Genomic DNA, 26697 nt, shown 5'->3' on the forward strand with positions numbered 1-26697 from the left:
GAACAGTATGGAGGTTCCTTAAAAAACTAAAAATAGAATTACCATATGATCCAACAATCCCACTACTGGGCATATACCCAGAGAAAACCGTAATTCAAAAAGACACGTGCACCCCAATGTTCATTGCAGCACTATTTACAATAGCCAGGTCATGGAAGCAACCTAAATGCCCATCAACAGATGAATGGATAAAGAAGTTGTGGTACATATATACAATGGAATATTCCTCAGCCATAAAAAGGAATGAAATTGAGTCATTTGTCGAGACGTGGATGGATCTAGAGACTGTCATACAGAGGGAAGTAAGTCAGAAAGAGAAAAACAAATATCGTATATTAACGCATGTACGTGGAACCTAGAAAAATGGTACAGATGAGCCGGTTTGCAGGGCAGAAGTTGAGACACAGATGTAGAGAACAAACGTATGGACACCAATGGGGGAAAACTGCAGTGGGGTGGGGATGGTGGTGTGCTGAATTGGGCGAGTGGGATTGACATGTATACACTGATGTGTATAAAACTGATGACTAATAAGAACCTGCTGTATAAAACAAAACAAAACAAAAAAGAAAACTAATACTAAACTTTCTTTGGGTTAAAAATTTAAAAAAAGCTAATCCTACTTTAGAGTGACTTAAGAAAGGAAGACAGCAAATGCTGTTACCGGAAGAGTAAAGAAAGCCGGGTGCTTCGCTTCATCTTCATATTTGCCTTCAGTTGAACTTCCAGCCTCCATGGATTTGGATGTAGTGTTCTTACCAATACCCATCATTAAGAGAAAACGAGTAGCTTGGCCTTTGGACTGAAGTGGCTGGAAGTTAAGGCTTGTTCACGCAACGAGCCCAGGAGCAGAGTCAGCTCTTCCAGTGTCGATTCTCAGGCAGAGATGAGCCCCACAAGTGCCATCTCTCAGCAAAACTAGAAAAAGAGAAAGCAGCCAAATCACATCAAGCACACAAACAGCACAGGACACACACTGTGTTTCCTGCATGGGAAAGTCGAAGTACAAATTATATCCAAACACCAAAAAAACTTATTACACTTTAAGTCCCCATCCACCTTCATTTATAGTTACTCAGATTCTGAATCACCTTTTGGAGGCGGGGGTGGGGGGGACCACCAAACTGAACCACCAAAAATATTAGAATACTAGGGAGAAAAAAATAGCAGAGGGATTTCTTTGATGTGCATCATGGTATCTATCTTATAGCCCAGCCCTATCCAATAGAACTTTCTGCAATGATGGAAATGTTCCACATCTGCCTTGTCCAATACAGTTGTCACTAGTCACTGGCTACTGAGCACTTGAAATGAGACTAGTGCAATAGAGAAAGTGAACCTTTAAACTGTATCAAACTTAAGTTTAAATAGCCACTTGTGGCTGGTGGCAATCATACTAGACAGTTCAGTTATAGCCAATTTACTACGATTGTACGGATATTAAAATAATTCTGGAGTCAGCTCTACCCACCAGCAGAGCCTCCCATCAAGCCTCTTAGATAGCCTCAACCACCAGAGGGCAGACAGCAGAAGCAAGAAAAACTATAATCCTACAGCCTGTGGAACAAAAACCACATTTACAGAAAGATAGACAAGATGAAAAGGCAGAGGGCTATATACCAGATGAAGGAACAAGAAAAAACCCCAGAAAAACAACTAAATGAAGTGGAGATAGGCAACCTTCCAGAAAAAGAATTCAGAATGATGATAGTGAAGATGATCCAGGACCTCGGAATAAGAATGGAGGCAAAGATTGAGAAGATGCAAGAAATGATTAACAAAGACCTAGAAGAATTAAAGAACAAACAAACAGAGATGAACAATACAATAACTGAAATGAAAACTACACTAGAAGGAATCAATAGCAGAATAACTGAGGCAGAAGAACGGATAAGTGACCTGGAAGACAGAATGTTGGAATTCACTGCTGCGGAACAGAATAAAGAAAAAAGAATGAAAAGAAATGAAGACAGCCTTAGAGACCTCTGGGACAACATTAAACGCAACAACATTCGCATTATAGGGGTCCCAGAAGGAGAAGAGAGAGGGAAAGGACCAGAGAAAATATTTGAAGAGATTATAGTCGAAAACTTCCCTAACATGGGAAAGGAAATAGCCACCCAAGTCCAGGAAGCGCAGAGAGTCCCATACAGGATAAACCCAAGGAGAAACATGCTGAGACACATAGTAATCAAAGTGGCAAAAATTAAAGACAAAGAAAAATTATTGAAAGCAGCAAGGGAAAAACGACAAATAACATACAAGGGAATTCCCATAAGGTTAACAGCTGATTTCTCAGCAGAAACTCTGCAAGCCAGAAGGGAGTGGCATGATATACTTAAAGTGATGAAAGGGAAGAACCTACAACCAAGATTACTCTACCCGGCAAGGATCTCATTTAGATTTGATGGCGAAATCAAAAGGTTTACAGACAAGCAAAAGCTAAGAGAATTCAGCACCACCAAACCAGCTCTACAACAAATGCTAAGGGAACTTCTCTAAGTGGGAAACACAACAGAAGAAAAGGACCTACAAAAACAAACCCAAAACAATTAAGAAAATGGTCATAGGAACATACATATCGATAATTACCTTAAACGTGAATGGATTAAATGCTCCAACCAAAAGACACAGGCTTGTTGAATGGATACAAAGACAAGACCCATATATATGCTGTCTACAAGAGACCCACTTTAGACCTAGGGACACATACAGACTGAAAGGGAGGGGATGGAAAAAGATATTCCATGCAAATGGAAATCAAAAGACAGCAGGAGTAGCTATACTCATATCAGATAAAATAGACTTTAAAATAAAGAGTGTTACAAGAGACAAGGAAGGACACTACATAATGATCAAGGGATCAATCCAAGAAGAAGATATGACAATTATAAATATACATGCACCCAACATAAGAGCACCTCAATACATAAGGCAACTGCTAACAGCTATAAAAGAGGAGATTGACAGTAACACAATAATAGTGCGGGACTTTAACACCTCACTTACACCAATGGACAGATCATCCAAAATGAAAATAAATGAGGAAACAGAAGCTTTAAATGACACAGTAGGCCAGATAGATTTAATTGATATTTATAGGACATTCCATCCAAAAACAGCAGATTACACGTTCTTCTCAAGTGCGCACGGAACATTCTCTAGGATAGATCACATGTTGGGTCACAAATCAAGCCTCAGTAAATTTAAGAAAATTGAAATCATATCAAGCATCTTTTCTGACCACAATGCTATGAGATTAGAAATGAATTACAGGGAAAAAACCGTAAAAAACACAAACACATGGAGGCTAAACAATACGTTACTAAATAACCAAGAGATCACTGAAGAAATCAAAGAGGAAATCAAAAAATACCTAGAGACAAATGACAATGAAAACACGACGACCCAAAACCTATGGGATGCAGCAAAAGCAGCTCTAAGAGGGAAGTTTATAGCTATACAAGCCCATCTAAAGAAACAAGAAAAATCTCAAGTAAACAATCTAACCTTACACCTAAAGAAACTAGAGAAAGAAGAACAAACAAAACCCAAAGTTAGCAGAAGGAAAGAAATCATAAAGTTCAGAGTGGAAATAAATGAAATAGAAACAAAGAAAACAAAGAACAAAAAAAAAATAGTAATAATTCTGAATTCCCTACAGGTGCCCTAAAGGCACCTTAGGTTCCCTAAAGGCTGGGAAGACACTGAAAAGCACAAAAAAGAGGAGACAAAACCAATCTAGGATTAAATGGCCACACAGAATTCCAGGAAGGTGGCAAGGTGAGCTTAAATGGGCTAGAATGCCATACAAAAAATAGAACCAAAACATTCAATATCAAATCAAATGACAACATAAACCTAAAAAAGTAATCCAACCCCCAAAAAGGGGGTTGGGGAAGTAAAGTGGCAAGAGATAAGAAAGGGGGAGGAGAATCAAGACCCAAGGTGGATCTGACATGCTCGGAGAATCTTAGAGAATCTGGACAATGCTCCGAACTAACAGAAGATCCAAGTAAAAGTCAAAGGCAGGAAGCTACTGAAACAATCCCATGCAGCTAAGTTTCACTGAGGCAGAAAATATTAAAAACTCAATTTCAAACAACAGAAGTATGACTTGAACAATAAAAGAGATCCACCAGAAGATTAAAAAGCATTTGGAGAATTTGGCTTAAAAAATGAGAGGGCACAGGGACTTCCCTGGTGGTGCAGTGGTTGGGAGTCCGCCTGCAAATGCAGGGGACACAGGTTCAAGCCCTGGTCCGGGAAGATCCCACATGCCACAGAGCAACTAAACCCATGCGCCACAGCTACTGAGCCTGAGCTCTGGAGCCCTTGAGCCACAACTACTGAAGCCCGCGTGCCACAGCTGCTGAGGCCCATGCACCTAGAGCCCGTGCTCCCAACGGGAGAGGCCACCACAATGAGATGCCTGCACACCGCAACGAGGAGTAGCCCCCGCTCGCCGCAGCTGGAGAGAGCCCGCACGCAGCAACAAAGACCCAACACAGCCAAAAATAAATAAATTTATTTATTTAAAAAAAAGAGAGAGGACACAAAGGATCCCTTCCAGGATTGGCACACATACAATCAAACATGCCTAGGTGTTTCTACTTTTTTTTTGGGGGGGGGGGGCGGGGGACACACAGCACAGCTTGTGGGATCTTAGTTCCCTGACCAGGGATTTAACTTGCACCCTTGGCAGTGAAAGCGCAGAGCCTTAGCCACGGGACTGCCAGGGAATTCCCTAAGATAAAAAAAAAATACCACAAGCATGTAGGGGTGAGAAGGGACAGAAAACATTCCCTGGCACTCAGATTAGAACAATGTTAGACCTTAGCACCAATTAATTTCCCACAGGGAATGAATAACCCAGACAAGCTGTCCTGCAAATGTGAAGGCAAACCTACAAGAAGTTTGCAAAGACAAGTAAGAAAACTTCTGTTCAAGGAATTCTCTTATGGACACTTCATTCAACAAATACTTTAGATGAGCCGGGGAAAAACTGAAATATAAACAAATAAGAAAAGAGAAAGAATTAACAAAATTTGAAAATTCAATAGTTAGAGGGCAAAAAGGAAAAAATAAAAGAAATAGTTGCCAGAATATCAAGTTGCCTTTATAGAATAGAGCTAGGTGCACACACCAAAATTTTCTGAGGTGGCTCTTTTGGTTTAAATGTTCATGCACATTTTGCATTCTTGTTCACATTATATACATGTCTCTTTAAAGCAGCAGCTCTCAACGAAGAGTAATTTTTTTTCCTCCAGGGGACATTTGGCAATGTCTGGAGGCATTTTTTGGTCGTCACAACTAGGGGGAGAGCTACTAGTACCTAATAAGTGGAGGCAAGGAGTGCTGCTAAACATGCACAGGACAGACAGTAATTTTTTGTTATATTTGATGCAAATATCTTATCCCAGCTTTTTGTTTGCTCATGAATTTTGTGAATGATCTTTTAGAACTGTTTTTATTTTTATGTAATCAAATCCATCAATCTTCTACACTGTGATTTAGCCACTGCAATCCATCAGCTTCCCAAAATCTGAAAAAAAAAAAAAAGATACAGTGTGACAGCAAACATACCTAAATATAAAATCTGCCTGAAGTAGCCCTGACATTTTTACCTTGACCAAGAGCTTATGTTTTCCAGAAGACAGGACAGGCAAAGAGGATGGTGAAATTGTTAGATTTTTACAAGACCACTTGCCTTACAGTCACATTCAGAGGGACCAATAAGTTCTTTGCTCTACATCCAGCCCCACTGCCATTAGGATGCCAGCAGACCCACATTAACTTTAGGGAAAATGACAGGACTTTAATGTAGAATACATTTATTCTACTAGGTTAATTTTATCTTCATGTTTGTTTCAGATGTGTACATCCATTGCAGTAGCCAACCCTCCCCACTACTCCCCATCACCAGGAACTGAGGGGGACCAATTCCATCCTGACAAGACCACTTTTCGTCAAGTACTCTGTACTCCATTTCCCTACCAAATGTTTAACTGACCCTCACAAGCTATACTGAGGGGACCCATCCACTCCCTTTGTCTGTCTCTTACCGAACAGCAGCCTTCAGAGAGTCCTGAAGATATAGACCCAAATGAGCATGAAAGGTTTTGGGGCCAAAGAAAGTACAGGGCAGGAAGCTTTGAGAAAGGCTTTGGGGCAGAGAGCTGCAAAGCCTGGGAAGGGTGGACAAATGGAGGGAAGAAGAAGAGGAAGAAAGGGAGAAGATAGTGAACACTGAAAACAAAAACGTATCCTTTTAAGTTCCAAAATGACAGAGTACTCAACAGCCAAGTACTCAAGACTGATGAAGACAGCCTGAAGGCCAGAAACCACTCATCAACCTGAGATCAGAGTGTTTTATGCACAGACCCGAACTTTTGTGTGGGGAAATGCCAAGGCCCAAAGGCAAACACAACAAAAGATTTAAAAAGGTGGAGTTTAGGGACCGTGTTAGAATTTGTGGTAAAACAAAAGGCAAAATCTCCCAGGGAACCTGACACCAGGGAAAGTTTGTCCTCCCACAGTACCCAGTGACGCGACTTCCTACTCCTTGCAAAAGAAAGAGAATAAGCAAAGCCACTGCTATCTTGCCCCTGACCACATGACAAGGGGAAAGGAGGTGCTGGGTGATAAAAGATAAGATTCACAAATAACGAAAACGATAATAATGACAGCAGTTTTCCAGCTAAGTGCCTATGTGTGCCAGACACATCTCTTACATCTCATTATATAAATGGCAATTATTTCTCCCTAGTAAGCATAGTATTACTTGATAGGCACAATAACTCCACAAAAGTGGAAACTGAGCTTCAGAGAAGTTAAGTAACTTGCCAAAGGACACACAGCTATAAGCAGTGAGCAGCAGGATTCAAACTTTAATCAGTATTCCTGTCCTAACAATGTTTGTACAAACAAGACATAAAACTATCCTCAGTTTACAGCCAACCTCCCTGAGCGAATAGGGTCCAGGCCAGCTGGCCTTAAACATTGTCTTCAGGATACTTTCTGTCCTCCTTGTGATTTTTGAGGGAGGTCCGAGGGGCAGAAATGGCCGAGCTCTAAAGCCCGTTCCCCTTAGACCAGGAACCCCCAAATCTGCGCACTTCTGGCCACTCCGTGGCACGAGCCATCATCTCAACAGCACAACAGCCTCTTGTCTCATTTTCTTGTCCAATCTTGATAGCTCTACTGCAGCAGGCACGGCCATGCTACAGAAACTACCATACCCTTTGATGGCGTCCTAATTAGCCAGTGAATGACACCCAAATTCCTTAACAAGGCTGCAGGTCCACTGTGAAGCCTATGGTGAAATTTGCCCTCGCTGTGCTGTAGTTTCCATCTTTCAGTTCCTTGAAGGTGTTGGGTTCTCCTCTAGCCCTCAGGCCCTTGCACATGCTGTCCCTCCAAAATAGGCACCCTTCATCTCGCCCCTTTCCCTTGGGGTAACTCCCATCAGTGCTGCCTCTGATCACCACACCTCATCATGGCGTCTGGGAACCATAAAGATGGTTACGATACAACAAGATAATGTCTACCTGCTCAGCCAGACAGGTGCAGGACAAGAGGCATTATCCCCAGTGCCTAACTTCACACCTGTATTAAAGGCTCCCCAAAATACGTAGAACGAATAAATGATGCTTAAAAATATAATAATAAAGGTACTTCATATAATGTAACAGTCATTCTTGCTTAATACTCTTTCTTAATCTTGGAAAAGGAAAGTAACAGCCAATATCAAACTTATCTGTGATACAACAGATACATTAATGTCAAGGACAAGCCAGGTTGTCGACATCACTGCTATCATTCAACTGACAGAGAAAGATGAGGGGAAATATTTGAAAGGAAAAGAGTGAATTATAGCCACATTAAGAGATATGAAAATTGTAGAGAATCTTTGCATACATGGCTAGATACAAACACATGAGCAAAGCTCCTTCAGTGCTGACTGATTCTAACATTTCCCAGTTGCCAGCAATAAGCATTTAGATCAGAAGCTAGCAAACCATTGCCTGGCCTGGTTTGGTGTGGTCCCCAGCTATGAATGATTTTTACATTTTTAAAAGGTTATAAACAACATCAAGGAAGAAGAACATATGACAGAGGCCATCTGGCCCACGAAACCTAAGATATTTACAGAAAAGTCTGCTGACTCCTAAAGGTAAGAGGATGAAGGAATCCTGTTTAGAATGGCAATAACAGCATTAAATACTTAATAAATTTAACAAAAAATGAGCATGACCTTTACAAATAAAGCTATAAACTATTATTAAGGGCCATAAAATAACCAGAAAAACAGATAATATTCTTGGATAAGAGAGCTACTATAAGGGTACACATTCTCCTACAAACATAAAGTATATAAATTTAATAAAAATCAATTAATACCTTAAAGGGGGAGAAAAGGGGGCTTGCTAAAATTCCTGTGGAAGAATAAGCAAAAGTAGCCACAAATATTTGAAAAAAGAATAGGAAGAACATGTTCTATCAGAAAGGGACCCTAAAGTTGTAGTAAACAGAGGAGGTCAACTTAGGTACAAAAAGAGACAAATAGGTCACACAACAGAAAACCCACAAAGTGACAAATATATGATGTGGGAAGCATTTAAATCTTAAAACAAAGTATGGATTTTTCAATACAACATGCCAAGACAACTGGTTCACTATTAATAAAATCCAGAAAAGTAATAAAGCCACTAAATGACTATATAATGTTAGGGTAGGGGACTCCTTTTTTAGTATATCGTTAAAGATGAAAAAGAGATGGAGGCTGATAGATTTTTACAATATAAATTTTTTTAGATTTCTATATGGACAAAAATCCAACAAAATCAAAAGGCAAATTATAATATAGGTAAGATAATGTGTTGATATCTTTACTATCTGAAGAGCTCTTGCAAACCAATAAACAGAAAACAAAAATCCTTAGTATAAAAATGGCCAAGACATATGAGCTTCTAATCCTGTCTCCCACAAAAACAAATAGCAAAATAAATGTTTGATCCTTGTTTAAAATCAAAAGTACAGGGGCTTCCCTGGTGGCGCAGTGGTTGACAATCTGCCTGCCAATGCAGGGGACACGGGTTCGAGCCCTGGTCTGGGAAGATCCCACATGCCGCGGAGCAACTGGGCCCATGAGCCACAATTACTGAGCCTGCGCGTCTGGAGCCTGTGCTCCGCAACAAGAGAGGCCGCGATAGTGAGACGCCCGCGCACCGCGATGAAGAGTGGCCCCCGCTTGCCACAACTGGAGAAAGCCCTCGCACAGAAACGAAGACCCAACACAGCCATAAATAAAATAAATAAATAAAATTTAAAAAAAAAAATCAAAAGTACATTAAAATGAGGTATACTTTTTTTTTTAACCTACATCAGTTATTTATAATACCCTTATTGTACAGTGGTAGAGAAACAGACGAACACTCTTAATGAAAAATAAATTTGCTAATAAGAAGGTAATTTGGTTATATGTATCAAGAATTATAAATATTCATATTCACTTCTAATATGTCCTGAGGAAATGCTACTTCTAGGAATGTATTTTAAGGTAATAATTAGGACATATAAAGATTTAGCTACAAAATTGTGCGTGTTAACATTGTTAATAAGACCAAAAATCAAGAAAAATCTAATATCCAACACTAGGGAATTGAATGGTAAAACTACGGTATGTGCATACAAAGGAATGCCATTGCAGCCATTCAAAAGATGGCACACGGACTTCCCTGGTGGTGCAGTGATTAAGAATCCACCTGCCAATGCAGGGGATATGGGTTTGAGCCCTGGTCCGGGAAGATCCCACATGCCGCGGAGCAACTAAGCCCGTGAGCCACAACTACTGAGCCGGAGCACCCTAGAGCCCGTGCTCCACAACAAGAGAAGCCACCAGAAGGAGAAGCCGGGGCACCGTAACAAAGAGTAGCCCCCACTCGCAGCAACGAGAAAGCCCACGCACAGCAACAAAGACCCGGCGCAGCCAAAAATAAATAAATAATTAATTAATTTTAAAAAAAGATGGCACAGAAATATTTACTGACGTGGGAAAATGTTTGCCCTATGTTATATAAGGAAACAGGTTTTTTTTTTTCTAAAGTATAATATTATACTAAAGGAAATAAGCCAGTCACAGAAGGACAAACACGACATGATTCCACTTATGTGAGGTATCTGAAACAGTCACTCAGAAGCAGAGAGTAGAATGGTGGTTGCCAGGGGCTGGCGGGGAGGGGGAAGTGGGGAGTTGCTTTTCAGCAGGTATAAAGTTTATTAAGCAAGATGAATAAGTTCTAGAGATCTGCTGTACAACATCATGCCTATAGTTAACAACACTGTATTGTTCACTTAAAAGTTTGTTAAGAGGGTAGATCTCAGTAATAATAAATAATAATAATAAAAGATATCAATTTTCTAAAATAATGCAGTGAAAAGAATTAAAGGAAATTTATACAATGAAAAAAGCAGTATGTACAGCAATAACCCATTGTGTATGGATAAGTGTGCCACACGCATATACACACCAAAATGTTAACCAAAATACTGACTGGTGGGACAGCAAAGGACTTATCTTTTTCCTTTTATTCCTCTATTTTTCCTGAAGTTATTTACTCAACAATGAAAGCTATGCTCTCTTTCTCCCCCAAGAGCCACATCAGCACCCAGATCAAATCCAGAGAAGTGATCAGTTCCCCTTAACAAGGGGATACAAAGCCATTCAGTCCTTTCTGTTGAGAGATCAGGACACAACTCTGTAATTGCAAAGTGGTGTGGAGTAAAGTTCTCATGTTTAAAGTTGTAAAGTAATTTTTGTTGTCAGAGAACAGAGAAAAGCCAAGGCTTTGTAAATTATACTTAGCAAGGAGGGAACTGACAACGAAAGAGGTGTATCAATAGCCAAGGCTGCCCCAAGAAGTGGTCCTCAACTTTGACTCTGTGTTGGAACCACCTAAGAACTTTAAAAATACTCTCTTGGGCTTCCCTGGTGGCGCAGTGGTTGAGAATCTGCCTGCCAATGCAGGGGACACGGGTTCGAGCCTTGGTCTGGGAAGATCCCACATGCCGCGGAGCAACTAGGCCCGTGAGCCACAACTACTGAGCCTGCGCGTCTGGAGCCTGTGCTCCGCAACAAGAGAGGCCACGATAGTGAGAGGCCTGCGCGCCGCGATGAAGAGTGGCCCCCGCTCGCTGCAACTAGAGAAAGCTCCTCGCACAGAAACGAAGACCCAACACAGCCAAAAATAGATAAATAAATTAATTTAAAAAATACTCTCTACCCACCCAGAAAGTCTACTGAACAGGACTGTATAGCCTGAGCATTTAGATTTTATAAAACTCTCCTGAAGCCAGAGTTAAAAATCCCTACCTTAGAGCAAGCAAGAAATCACTGCAGACTCAAAAAATAATAAATCAACCTCAATAAATGTAAGCCTCACAGGGTGGGAAAATAGCAATTTGGGAAATTCTGCTATGAGCAAATAGAAAAGGAAAATATTCAGATCTTTAACAAATCTTTCAATTCCCTAAAGATTGAGCCACCAGCTCTCTAGCCACCGATAATCATGCACAAATGCAGAATAACAATTCTTAATCAGTGTTTATTTCATCAGCTATTCAGCCAGAGATCATTTCTTTCTTTTTTTAAAAATAAATTTATTTATTTATTCATTTATTTAATTTTTGGCTGCATTGGGTCTTCGCTGCTGCACGCGGGTTTTCTCTAGCTGCTGAGAGCAGGGGCTACTCTTTGTTGTGGTGCGCGGGCCTCCCATTGTGGCGGCCTCTCCCATTGCACAGCACGTGCTCCAGGCACACGGGCCTCAGCAGTTCTGGCACACGGGCTTCAGTAGTTGTGGCTCGCGGGCTCCAGAGCGCAGGCTCAGTAGTTGTGGCACACGGGCTTAGTTGCTCTGCGGCATGTGGGATCTTCCTGGACCAGGGCTCGAACCCGTGTCCCCTACATTGGCAGGCGGCTTCTTAACCACTGCACGACCAGGGAAGCTCCAGTGATCATTTCTTTTGCACTGAATTTTTTTATCTGACCATTTCTTCCCTGTCAGTGTCAACCCTTTCAACTGTGGCTTACCATGGCCACCTGACTTGAAAGTATGATGGTACTACCCAAACAGCGGATTTAAGGGCCAAACTGCTCCTGGAATATAATACCAACATCTTTTGTGTTTCTTGGAAGCACAACCAAATGCTAAGAAAACATGTCTTCCCAGCATCAGCACCTAGTAGTCCCTAGTACACAACATACAAAACACTCTATGGCTGAATGAATTAATCACTAAGAGTCCTCTGAAGGATATAGAATCCCCCCGTGTACACTTCATCTTTATATTTCAGTTCATAAAACAGAACTCAACAAATGTTGATGAGATCCACATTTACCCCAAATAGACAGCAGTGAATGAATACTACATCGAAAACATAACTGCACAGCAAATCCATCATTTGATCTGGATACAAAAACCTACAGTTCTCCAAAATGATAAAGAATAAGAAAAAAAAAGAATAGAGAAGGACTTCCCTGGTGGCACAGTGGTTAGGACTCCACGCTCCCAATGCAGGGGGCCTGGGTTCAATCCCTGGTCAGGGAACTAGATCCCACATGCATGCCACAACTAAGGAGCCCGTGAGCCTCAACTAAGACCCAGCACAACCAAGTAAATAAAAAAAATTAAAAAGGAATAGAGAGAATAAGAATCAATGGTTCATGTACCTAAGACTTAATTGGGAATCTTATTCAACATGCAGATTTCTTCCACACATATAGTGGCAGAAAAATATTCAAAGCTGTTTTTATTATAACAGTCCCAAACTCAAGACACAGAAACGTCCATCAACAGGCAAATAGATAAACAAAACATGGTGGGTCCATACAAAGGGATACTAAGCAATTAAAAGGAAGCAAATACTGATGCACCTAATAACATGGAGAAATCGCACAGACACAACATTGAGTGAAAGAAGCCAGGCACAAGACATGCTGCCTGAATCCCTATAGACAAAACTAATCTTCGGTGGCAGGAAACAGTTAGTGGTGACCTACAGCAGCAAAGATGGGAAGGAGGGACTCCAGAGGCAGAGGAAGGAACCTATGGAGTGACAGAAATGTTCCATAACTTAGCTATGATTCTGGTGGCTCCATTTGTATGTATATCCATTTACTGTATGTAAACTATGTCTCAGTAAAGTTGATTTTAGAAGAAAAAAAATTTTTAACTCCCATAATCCCACCAACTTTAAAAAATGTCCCCTCCCCCAAATTCTGATTCCACAGACCTGCATCGAAACCTGGGACTTACATTTTTAACAAATGCACAAATGTTCTGATGCTAGTGGTCCTCAGATCAACACCTCTGGATGGGCAACCTGGGGTGGGATAAAGCTATTTTCTCCACTTGCAGAAATCTATCTAGACAGGTGAGAGTATATGACCACGAAAGAAAACTCTGGGATAAGGAAACTCAAAACCTCAACTTGCCAAGTGGTAGTCTGGTCCTTCCCAAGATACAAACAAGAACTTTCAGAGCTGGCCAGGTTCAATGATAAAGCACATTTTAAAAGTCAATTTGTAGCTCTCTGCTTAAATCCGATCATTAGGGGATTATAGTTGAACTGTGGCTGCTCCATTAAATTCTGTTAAATGCTAAGATTTGACCTAAATGCTTTTAATTCAAGCCAAAAGAAAGATTACTGGAACAAATATCCTCAACTTGTACGTGATCAAACTTCCTTTAAATATGATGACTTAAATCGTTGCCTAACATACAGTCTTGCTTTAGGGGGTTTAGAATTCTGACACTGACCCTGGCTAGCTATCATTATTCCATTTAAACAGTAATGAAATGAACCTGTAAGAAGTGGTTATCATTTGACCTTGTGATTACAGTTATGGTATAACTGGGGGAAAAAAAAAATCATCCTACAGCCTTTTCCAAAACACTCTAAGAACCCTTGCTCTTATTCTTCACACTGCAAGTCACCACCCACTAGTGGGCCATGAAACCAACTGGATCTCAACCAGAATTTGCAGAACAATGAAATTTAACAGAATAAAGAAAATTCAGAGCACATCTCACAAGATAAGGGTAACCCAGAGTTTCAAGGCAAAAACTGTGGGTCAGTCAAAAAGAGCCTAAAAGTCACTGATATAAACTAAAGTTCTGCCCAGTGACACAAAAGGCATATTTCAAGCGCCCAATTTAAATCAGGTTATTTGCTGAACTTTAACATACTCACAGAAATAATTTGCCAAAGTGGTACAAGATGATGACACTGATTAACAAAATATCATAACATCCCCTTGCCACAAGGATGGAGAGAGCACCCAGAATCATGGCCTCAGAGTGGCCTTTTCTTTAAAATCTATCAGAGCTCTAAACCAAACCACCTCAGTGACTGCAATCAAGACAGGCTCTGTTGCACCCCAATGAGCTGTGTAAGCTTCTGTCACTGTCTTGGTTTGTCAATTTGTTCCCTTAAGAAGAAGGGACTTTTAAAAAGTTAGATAAAACTGGATTTCTGAAGGGGAATCAGGGTTGGTTGTCAGGTTTCATCTCAGAAACCACCTGCTGAGAACCTCAGGAGCCCCTGGGCCTATGAGGCGCCCATGGCACAATCCTACAGGCAAAGTGAAAGGGAAAGGGCCCAGGATGAATGCTGCTCAAATACTTAGGAATCACCTAAAAATATAGTCAGGGTCCTCAACAGTGGGCCAGAGAGGATGCAAAGCCACTGGATAGACATGGCAAATATTCCTGGAACATCCGTGGGGTGAGGTGCGCAGGGAAGATCATTCCTAATTGAAAGCAAATATTTTTGGAGCATAAGATGACATGCCTAGCTGATAAAATGATGGAAGATGTTAAAGAATATGTTCTGCCTGCAGAAGACACCTTCAGTCTCTTCCAGAGACTTGGCCTGGGAAGCCCTTGGTACAGAATAAGCTCTAGTCCCAAACTAGACTCTAAATCCTAAAGAAGCTTAGATCTAGCCCAAGACAGGTTGTTTTGCTGATGTCAATTTACACACAGCCTGAGCCATGAAAATTGGTGGTCGTGCTATCTAGAGGAGAAAACAATGCCTCATTGACTGCTCAGTCAGGGGAAAGATGGAGTCAAGTTTACAGTAAAAGGTCAAAGCAGCTGATGTTTTGTTAGTTTGGTGGCTTTAAAATACAAAGTCATCAGTGATCTCTGTTTTTCTGACCTAATGTTGCAGGTCATAGGTATCAGATGCTGTGGCTAGTACCATCCAACAGAAATCTGCTCCCCAAACTTTATTCAAAATTATGACAAGACCTTAACACTCATCATCCTCACTGTGCCTCTCCTGCCCCAGGTACTATCCATATGAACCATGTTGACCTGCAGGGTTCTCAGGGCTTAGCTCAAAAAGTCTCCTCCTATAGGAATCATTCTTGGGTTAGCTGTCCCTCTACTTCCATGTTTCAATGGCACACAGCTTCTTGGTCCAGCTTCCCAACCAGGCAGGGATGGGGCAGGGACACAGTGTTCATCACGTAAAAGGCATTCAAATATATGAAGAAAAGAGAATTTTTCCATGGGCCAGTTAGCCATACAACCAAAACAAAACCTAATCCCTGCCCTCCAGATTCGCTCAAGGAAATCATATGGCTGGGATAAGAGAGAGGGTGAGGGAGAGGTAGTGGAGCAAAAGGTATAGTTTGTGGGCCAGAATTAAAATATAAACGGATATTTGAGAAAACTCAAGCAGAATCAAGATGGATTTTATTGCATTTATTTCCACTGTGTGATTTAACATATCACTTTTTGTACAAATGATGTATTTTTATGGAAACACTATTTTTAGTGTATTAATACTATTTTTAATGTACAGGGGCCACTGAAAAGCTAATTTTATATGGAATTTTAATGACAAGATAAAACATGTGCAAAACTGACTATCTATTATATCCAAGATACAAACATGATATCACTTACATGTATAAAAATTCTAGGAGGGGTTGTTATTATCCCCACAGTTTAAAACTGAGGCACAGAGAGGGTGATATACCCTTGGACAAAAGCCAAGGGCAAGTGACAAACAAAGCAATCACTGAGAGCATGAAAACTGCTCCTATTCGCTTACAGACTGACTAATAGAACAAGGCTCTAAAGATGAACAGCCAGAAAAGGCCTGAGATGTTATGTCTGAAGGTCATTTTGGAGGAAGCTGAGGAAAGCCCCCAGTTACTGTCAGGGAATAAAAAGAAAGACACTTTCTCCTCTTCCGCACCTCCAAGTAACCTTTGTCATTTGATGTCTCCCCCTACCTTTCCAGTACAAAAACAGACTTGGGTGCTCAAGTAACCTCCAGGGGATGGCTCTGCCCTGCTAACCCTGTGCCCCCTCAGTACCACCCCAGCTCCTGCTTCATCCTCCCTTTCTAGCACACAGATGACTTATCTGTCACCTCTAGCTACTGTTGCCACTGCTACCCCCGCTGGAGAAGAGAAGGCACTGCCCATGTGCTGGGAGAAGCATTTCCATGCCTCAAGCTCAAATGGACTAATCAGCTCTCTCCCTGAATTACCCTTCAGACCACACCATTCCTCTTTGGAATGTTCTCACCTTTCCTCTGCCCCAACTGCCAAAACCAAATTTCCTTCTCTCACCTGCAGAGAGAGGTCAAGGCCCACCTTTCCTTAATTTCCTGACTACCCATTACACCTGCTCTGTTTTGCTGGACTTTGGCACAGTTACTTAGTTCTCTCAACCACCTGCTCTCTTCCTATAGTCTGGAAGAAATCCTATTTGCAAATCTCTTCTGCAATATTTTTTTTCTCCCCTCCAAGCCCTCCTGCCCCCTATTCCAGTTTACTAAGAGTTCTGTCTCCTCCTCCCCACAGACTCTCCCAAGATAAGGAAAGGGGCACTCTGAAATCTCACCTACCCTGATGGATTAACTGATGGCTGAATAGTGGGTTTGACTACACTGCACCGCAATTACCTGGGGCTGGGACACTGTAATTCTGCTCTAGACTAAAAGCAAGTACACAGTGATTGAAATAAATTTTCCCTGACCTTCATTAAATGGGAGCCTTTCTCCTGACCTTTAATAAACATCCCATGCCTGTGAGTATGTTATATATATATTTTGTTCTGCAGAGGAGCATGTTCCTCCTAACCCATTTAAAAAAAAAAAAAACCCACATCCATTCAATACAGAGACTACAATTACTTAGAATCCTATGGCACAGATGTATTGCTTTTTTTGGTGTCAAAACCTGACATTTTTACAACCCCAAAACCTTAAAAGGAGTAAAAATAGATGTATTCAGCTATAAAAGAGGCTCCAGCTCTCCCTGAGGTTTGTTTAATCTATGTTCCTTGTTGCCTGTGTACTTACTTTTCCTCAAACCCCTAAAATTCTGTATAAAAGAAAACATAAAAGAGCACAGAGGGCCTTGGAAGTCCCAGGACTGGACCTCACTCAGAAAATAAGGTAAATGAGCACCTGAAAAACACTGAATCTAACATTTTAATTGCTGCAGATCAGGTTTTTATTGTCACTCTCACATATTTAATGAAGGGCATTGCCTTCTAAGAGTTGCATAAATCTTAATGTTATTAATATTCAAATAATGTCTGACAGCACCAAGAAAGACTGTGGAGACTTTCTGGTAACCCAGCTCAGGAAACTTGAGCCATAGGCTCCTCACCCACCTACACAGACATACACACACATAGCCATATATTCACAGGAAAAAAAAAAAAAAAAAAAAACAGACACACAGTCTCATAGACAGGAGCACACATAGTCACAGATGCATGTGCATGGAAACAGACACCCATGAACCCAGATGCACAGACATAGGCACATATAGATGCAGACACTAATTCCCCAAAGCAAAGCTTTTGTACCAAGAAATGGTCTTACCTGCAGAGCGAAATCTTACTGTATCCCCCCCACAATATTTTGTATTCAGTGCCCTACCCACCAATTCTGTGCTGGGATCTGTGTGAGGCTGGGATCCTTCTGATGCTCAGCATGAGACGCTTCAGGTGCTGAAGGAATTTTGGCTTTTATAACCCACATAGGCTCACCAAAATTGTATAACACCACCACCTAGTCAGAAATGCTATCTACTTTGTATTACACAATAGCCACCCCCTGGTTACAAACAGTTACTGCATGCCTCTAGTATGGTCTGTTTACCATCAATCTGTAGCAGGTTTCTATGTGGCAGCCTGGATATTCTATTGTGGAAACCAAGCAGCTGCTGGGATTACATTTCTCAAACCCACACAAATAAGGAAAATTAAAACCTATCTTTCCAAACCCTTCCGTTCAGATGAACAAGTCCACCCACACTGCTTTCAGCTCAGTGAAAAGGGAGATTAATTTTACTCCCTGGTAATTTTTCATTTCCCCAATCAGGGGCCCAAAGACAACTATTTTCAAAGCTCAAAGACTTTCAGAGATTAAAAATAGATCTGAAGGTATGATTTCTTCATTAGATTACAGGCAGAGCCAACAAGAACCATAACATTGAGAGCTAACTGCTGGAGCCCCACTGGATGTGGCACCTGGTGTACACTCCCAGCTGCAGAGGCCCCACTGGACAGTGAAAGTGCCCATGAAGACATAGAAAAAGGCAGACATGCACTGACAATCTGGTACCAGTGAGAAGAAAGAAGCCACACCTGCAGTCAGACTTTGTCCCTTCCAGTCCTGACTCCAGGTAAGGGCCTACCAAAACCTGGGCAATGGTCACCTCACCTCTGCTGTGAGAGGGCAAATACTTGCCCCCATCTCCCCAACACCACTGCACTTCCCAAATCCAGACAGAAAACCATGAAACTCAGATGAGAAACAGCCAGGCAGAAGATGCATCTTGGAAGATGGGATCCCTGAGAGAAAGGCAGAAGAAGAACCAGGACAACTCCTGGAGAGAAAAGTAGCTCTAAGTGTTACGTATTCATGAATAATCTTAAGGAAATCAGCAGTGAGCATAAGAGGAAGATGCCACTTGACTAGAGGAGAAGCTATAGCAGAAGCTGGGGAGATGGTTGAAAGGCAAGCACTTCAACTGTTCAGGGGCAAGAGATTCATAACCACAAGTGCCCAGAACACAGGTCACACGTGACACACCCAACCCATCAGGTCAACATGCCCAGGTAGTCCCTTGCTCCAAGGTGAGCTAACCCAGTGTGTGGCCTATGGGAAAAATACTCCAGTTTCTGTATCCTGAATACAAGAACTATAATCAGGATGTTCTGTGAAGACTCAAACTTCAAAAAGGTTCTACTGTAGGAATCAAAAGAAAATTTCACTTTGGAAAAAAGGAGAAAAGAATAAAAAACAAAGACAGTTGTGTATCAACAAAGGAAACAGGATCGGACGATTATATGAAGAAAATGGACTAAGAACAAGAGACAACAGCTGGGGTGGGGAAGAATTGAGAGGAAACAAAAAGCACAAAATTAGCTTAGAAGCATTAAAGAGAAGTGAAACTGCAGAAAACAGCAGAAAACTGAAAGGTGGAGGACAAGCTTGAGAAACTCCTAGACAAGGAAAAGTCCAGAAAGGCAACAACAGTTCAGAGATGAGTACCATGGAGGGAAAAAAGCAAAGAGCAAAGCCAAGACAAGAATAATCCAGTGTTTATTAAATGGACTTAAAAAACAAAGAAGCCAGTCATGCTGTAGGATTCCATTTTATATGAAATGTCCAGAATAGGCAAATCTATAGAGACAGAAAGATTAGTGGTTGCCTGGGGCTGGGGTAGAAATGGGGGGACAGGAATGGAGAGTGACCGTTAATAGGTTTGGGATTTCTATATGAAGAAAATTTCTAAAATTTCTAAAATTTGATTGTGGTGATGGTGGCACAAGTATGATTTACTAGAAGCCATTGAACTATACATTTTAAACGTGAGAACTTTAACATATGTGATTTACATCTCAATAAAATTTTTTTAAAAAAGAACAGTGAAACAGACTTAAAGATACAACAGATATAGAAAAAACCACAACTAATTCTGAGATTAAGAAAAATCTGAGTATAGAAATGGGCACACCAGAGTCATTCAGAATTAGAGAAGAAACTTAACTTGAACATATCCTGGCAAAATATTTTAACTACAGGATGAAAAAGTCATAGAAACACCCAGGGAGATGGAGAAAATGTTTGGTTTACTTGAACAGTAGCAATAATTAAGATTAGCCCCAGGATTTTCCAAGGCAGTATTAAACACCAGAAGTCAACAGAAAATATAGATCTATAGAGAACTGGAGAAAAGGGTTTCCCAAAGAATTTTATAATCAAACAAGTTGCCCTTCATGTGTTATAGCCAAAAACTGCAATTTCAGATATGAATGGGCTGAGAAAGAAAAAAAGCAAAGCCTGAGGCTATATTCCAGCCACATAAGAGGCAAAATTCAGAATGGTCACTAATAAACAGGGTTGCTAACAATGTATACCAGCCAAAACCATCAAGATCAGGACATAAACCCAGTTATAAAATTGACTGCATATATCAAATTATTCTCTAAGTATATGCTACGTAATGTTAAAAACATAATTAAAAACAAAGCAGATTGAACAAGAGTACATTAAAGACTGAGCACAGGAAATGAGAAGATGCTGAAAGCCCTTTTCCCAAACAGACAGGAATGGGAAAATACCATTAGATTTTAGCTATGACAACTGAAGAAAATTGTTTTTTTCTTTTAGAGAAACTACTATTAGAATTTGAAACAGACTACAGACTAAAACTAAACCTGTAAATTAGTTAAATTCATCCCATTAAAAATATTCCCAGGTTTGTCAAAAACTAAATGCCTGGATTTCCTTGGTAGCGCAGTGGTTAAGAATCCACCTGCCAATGCAGGGGACACAGGTTCGAGCCCTCGTCCAGGAAGATCCCACATGCCACAGAGCAACTAAGCCCATGTGCCACAACTATGGAGCCTGCGCTCTAGAGCCTGCGAGGCACAACTACTGAGCCTGTGTGCCACAACTATGGAAGCCTGTACACCTAGAGCCCGTGCTCCGCAACAAGAGAAGCCACCGCAATGAGAAGCCCGCACACCGCAACGAAGAGTAGCCCCCCACTCGCTGCAACTAGAGAAAGCCCGTGCATAGTAACAAAGACCCAACACAGCCAAAAATAAATAAATATATTTATTAATAAATAAATAAATGCCTAAGATAGACCTTAAAAATGAAACAAAAATAAAGCAACATTAATGCTGCTTTACTGTTATTTTTAAATGTCAGACACAATGGAATTCATGCCAGAAAGTATTAAAAGGGGAAAAAGAGGGTCATTTTACATTGCTATATTATAAAATTCATGTTAATTTTTATGTTCTGAACATTATTTCACCGAAATAAGATCCATAATGGTTAGCAATACAGAAGAATGACCAACACTATAAACATACCTATCTGTCTCCAAGAAGATAGGGGGCAAGAGGGTGGAGGGGTAATGAGCACAGGCTTGATCTCCATGTTAATTTTATTTTGCATCAATTAGAGAATCTGACTAATATAATGAATAAGGCTAACATAATAAGTATGAAACTTTCCACGCCATAGAAAGTAGAGCTTCATTTTGAACAGCTAAAGAGCATTAGTGGAAACTGACCACCATGCCAAATGAAAATTTCAGCCCCCACAAAAAAGGAACACTTCTCAGTGCCCGATCATAATGTCAAAACACATAAAAAATAATTATCAACTAAGAAAGTTTAACAACTTCAAAATTTTTAGCCTTTCTCCCAAATAACCATTAGGTCAAAGGTGAAATTGAGACTGTTAAAAATACCCTTACAAAAAAAGAATAAGCAACAAAATACTCTAAAGAAACTTAAAAAAAAAATTAAAGGGAGGAAGAGAAAAAATTAGCTAGGAAATAAGCAACAGAACTGATAAATTTGATAAATACATCCAAGAGGGCTCTTAAGCCTCTTAAGGCCAAGGCAGATAGAGACTTTCCATGCAAAAACACACTGGGGGGCTTCCCTGGTGGCGCAGCGGTTGAGAATCTGCCTGCCAATGCAGGGGACACGGGTTCGAGCCCTGGTCTGGGAAGATCCCACATGCCGCGGAGCAACTGGGCCCGTGAGCCACAGTTACTGAGCCTGCGCGTCTGGAGCCCGTGCTCCGCAACAAGAGAGGCCGCGATAGTGAGAGGCCCCCGCACCGCGATGAAGAGTGGCCCCCGCTTGCCACAACTAGAGAAAGCCCTCACACAGAAACGAAGACCCAGCACAGCCAAAAATAAATAAATAAATAAATTTATTAAAAAAAAACAAAAACAAAAACACACTGGGCCCAAGTGGTTTCCCAGGCAAACGTCTCCAAGCATTAAGGAAGTTACTCCTTATGCTACTTAGACAGCTCCAAAGCACTGGAAAAGGATGAAAAGCATGTCAATCATTTTAGAAACCTAAGCATAACCCTGATTCCAAACTTGACAAAGCACAAGAAAAGGAAAAAAGCTAGTATTACAACTCACATCAACAGGCAGAAGGAAGAAAAACCATTAAGATCCAAAAAGAAAACCAGAAACCAAAAAGGCATTTGATAAAACTCAAAATCAATTTTCGAATGAAATTCTTCATGCATTCCAATACAGAAGAAAAATGTCCTCAAAAAGAATCCCTATCTCATGCCAAAAGCCAATGAGATACTTACTCTGAAAAACCCAGAAAGGGCAGATTAAAGCCAAAAACAGAAGGGAGTGTGATGGCCTCCATTACAGAAGACTGTTCTGGAAGTTCTAAATAATACAGTAAGAAAAAGATTTTTAAAGTTCAAATAATAGAAAAGGGAAGACAAAAGAATTATTCATAGGTAATGGATCTGTCTACAAAGAAAATGAGTTGGTGGGGTGGGGGGCACTAGAATAAGATACTTCAGAATGGTAGCCATTTACAAATGAACATAGAAAAAAACCATCCTATGCACTAGCATTAACTCATATGATGACCCTCTTTTAAAGTACTGTATACATGCACGTGCAAGTGTGCTAAGAAAGCAAAAGGTGATGCACCAAGCTGTTTATACCAGTTGCCTCTGTAAAGTGGGATTATAATTGTTTTTACTTTGTGGAAAAGTTTTTTAAGTCTTAATTTTGTCCCTCCCAATGTATTAGGAGGCAAAATTAGCAGTAGCTCAATTCTTGGCGCCTACATAAGGTTAGTAAATTTAGGACCAAAAATTAGGCAAAACAACCAAAAGGCTAAACTTGGCCAAATACTGAAAAAAAATGTTCAATTCTTCAGAAATAATTATGTATTTGAAAATATCTAATTTGATTAATGTAATCTCTGATTTATCTTTTCCCTTTAAGGACAAATTTAAGCTATTTTTTTAAAACCTTACACATTTGGTGATTATCTATTTCTGCCTTTCCAAATAAATGTTACATACTGACATTTCAGTGTCCCTACTGTTGTAAAACTGAGTAAAACAACAAAGGAGATTTAGAGTTAGCAACTGGACAAAACTACTCTGATCCTGTAATACGATAACCTGGGGGAGGGGGGGAAGGAATTCTGTAAACACTAAAAGCAAATATATTAACAGCACCCTCTAGTGTTACAATATTTAAATGGCACTTCATTAAGACAAGAAATTATAAAATATAAAATTATTTTTTTAATATTTTGTAAAATTTCACACAGAAACGTAGACAGAACTAAAATACATTTTAACTTCATATCCAACTTATTTCTATGTATTGTTTTCATTCACGTGGCAAATTCTCTACTTAATTGTCAGAGACCACCAGGTGTGAGTCCTCTGTCATTCAATTAATAACTAAACTAATAAAAAGCCTTGACTTTAAGTTGAGCACACAACCAACTAAATTCAAGCAACATTTCCCAGCCTCCCTTGCAGCTAGATGTGGCCGTGTGACTATGTTTTGGCCAATGGGATGTGAGTTGGAGTAAACATGCTCTCTCCTTTCCCTCTTCCCACTGGCTGCAGGAAACATCCTGAGCCATGTAAATGGATCAATACTCTAGGAATGGTGAAACTATAAGAAAAAAAAGGAGCCAGATTATGTGAAAAAGAAGCTATTTCATATTTGGGTGTAATAGAACAGCCAAAACTATTACCCTCCTCCAAAAAAAAAAAAACCCACACACGTAGAAAGAAAATCTGGCAAGACAACACATTTGGAATAAACCCAGTTACTAAATTTTCAACAGGAAATAAATCAGTACACAGTTCAAACCTGGCTAAATTTTATTTTCCTTCCGAGGAACCAAATGGAAGGATCACAATAAAGGATACATATTTGTGTGAGGTGAATAAATTCACTGTTCCCCTTGACTATCAGAGACTAATTAAGTTGGCTTCTCCGGCAGACACTTAAAGGCTGGTCTTTCATTCAGAATCTCAAAGCACAACTCGGAATATGTGCTGACAGCACATGCCAGAATTCAGCAATAAAAGTAAAAGTAAGTGTATTCAATTCTGAAAGTAAATCCACTGTGAAGACTACATCCTTCAAACTAAAGATTCACATTACAGTGTGTTCTGGTCAGTACCTTGAAGTAGAATACAAGGGGTAGTGGGAAAACAGAACTCACTGAGAATCCAGAAGCCCATGGTTGTGCAGACCATGCATGATGGTGTAAGTGCAGGAAAGTCATTATCCAGTGGGCCTCAGATGTCTTGCTCTGTAAAATAAGGGTGTTGGCCCATATCTGTGGTTTTTGCATGTTTGCTTTCAGTAATGAAACAAGCATCCTCAAATTGAATCTTATTCAAAGCTGGGAGGGAGGCAGTTTACATAAGTAGGTGGATGATGTCATTAAAATGGGGACTCAATACTCTTCACTATAAAGTTTTAATACACATTTTCCAGAAATAAAACCAAATTTTAAAAAACCCCAACCAGTAAATCAAAGATTCCATAACCATATGAACATTGCTGAGAGCAGCAAAAAAAATACATTTACCAAGCTCTCTAGCAGCAGCCTGCAAATGTTAGGCTGCACTATACCATCTCTTTATCATTATTTGGTTACCCTAACACAATGCTGATTTTGAATTAAAGGGGAAAAAAAGAACATGCAAGACCAAGAAAGGCAAATATCAATTATTTTAAATCATTTAAAAATAGAATCCATTTTAAAATTTGATTCTTTGGGCTAAAAAAAACGACATTCCTATTAGAATGGCTAAAACAAAAAGAAACTGCTAAGATAATACCAAATGCTAATAAGGACACAGAGCAAATGGAACTCTCATACACTTGTGATGGGTTTGTTAAAATGGCAAACCACTTTAGAAAACAGTTTGGCCATTTCTTATAAAGTTAAAACATACACTTACTCTAAGACCCAGCAATATACTCCTGGGTATCTACCCAGAGAAATGACAACTTTTGCTCAAACAAAAATCTGTACATGAATGTTTACAGTGGTTTACAATAGCCCAAACCTGGAAACAACAATCACCTTTAACTAGTGAATGGATAAACAAACCATGGACTATGCCTATTAAAATGTGGTATCATTTCACACCTATCAGATAATGCAGGAGTAAAAGAGTTTAATAATACCAAGTGTTAGAAAGGCTGTGGATAAACAGGAATTTTACCACTGCTGCCAGAAACGTAAATTGGTTCAAATACTTGGGAGAACAATTTGGTAACATCCAGCGGGTTGAAGATGTGTGTGACCTATGATTCAGCAATGCCACTTCTCAGCATACTCCACCCCAGTTTAACAGTATACAACCAACACATCAATAGGAGAATATAAAAATAAGTTCTGGTATGTTTAAACAGTGGAATAAAACAGAGCAGTTAAAACAAGTGAACTCTAGCCACTTGGATCAACATGTCTTGAAAACATACCTGAATGAGCAAGTAGGCTGCAGAACACATACCACATGAGATCTTTTATTATGGGTTTTAAATCAGTCAATATTGTGCGTGGGCTTACGGATATGGAAACATGTAATACAAAAGTAAACATGTGGACTGCAAAGTTACCTCTAGGAGAGAGAGGGAGGGAGATGATATTAGCAAAGGATACAAAAAGGATATTTAAAATGTTTTATTTTCTTATTTAAAAAAAAAAACAACCCTAAAGCAAAGACAATGTGTTTAGACTTATTAGATCTGGGTATCTGACATATGAGGGTTCATTCTTTCAATTTCTTTATATTTGAAATTTCCCAATTAAAAACAAAATTCTAACAAAGAAACTGCAGAAGTACACACAAAACACATGCAAAAACTGGTAAAAGCAGTTGCCTCCAGAGAGGGAAACTGGGAGCAGACAGAAGGGAGACTTACTTTCCATATCTGTCTTCATGTACTTTCTGAATTTTGTTCCATGTATATCCACTACCTTTTTTACTTTTAATTACAAATAAATCTGATGTACACTTCACCTCTAATCCGACCCCCCTCCAAGGGGGGAAAAAATAAAGTATTTTTATTTTGGATAAGGAAAGGCTACTAATGGAGATTCCAGCCCAGACTGTGCCACGAATGAGCTCTGTCATCTTGGGAGGTGATTTAATCCACCCTCTCCAAGGGCTGTGTCACTTCTAAAATCCTATTTTCTGCGAAAACACAAACATCTCTCCATAAACTAAAGATCAGAAGTTCTAAGTATACCAACAAGGAGCAATAAGCAGTTTTTCTGTAATCCTGGGTGGAAAACTTTCAGAATCTGT

The 26697-nt window shown here is 40.0% G+C and overlaps 1 protein-coding gene across 1 annotated transcript in view; it reads right to left on the reverse strand.

The window, feature by feature from the left end:
• The window catches only part of SLC23A2 (solute carrier family 23 member 2), a 141393-nt gene that overhangs the window by 86472 nt on the left and 28224 nt on the right, over positions 1 to 26697 (reverse strand). The window contains exon 2 of the mRNA XM_068565940.1: positions 665 to 918. Within this exon, the coding sequence (XP_068422041.1) occupies positions 665 to 772 (108 nt within the window). The 5' untranslated portion in view covers positions 773 to 918. The remainder of the gene's footprint in view (positions 1 to 664; positions 919 to 26697) is intronic.

This window comes from Eschrichtius robustus, chromosome 16 (genome assembly GCF_028021215.1).
Source record: "Eschrichtius robustus isolate mEscRob2 chromosome 16, mEscRob2.pri, whole genome shotgun sequence".
In the NCBI taxonomy this organism is placed as follows: domain Eukaryota; kingdom Metazoa; phylum Chordata; class Mammalia; order Artiodactyla; family Eschrichtiidae; genus Eschrichtius; species Eschrichtius robustus.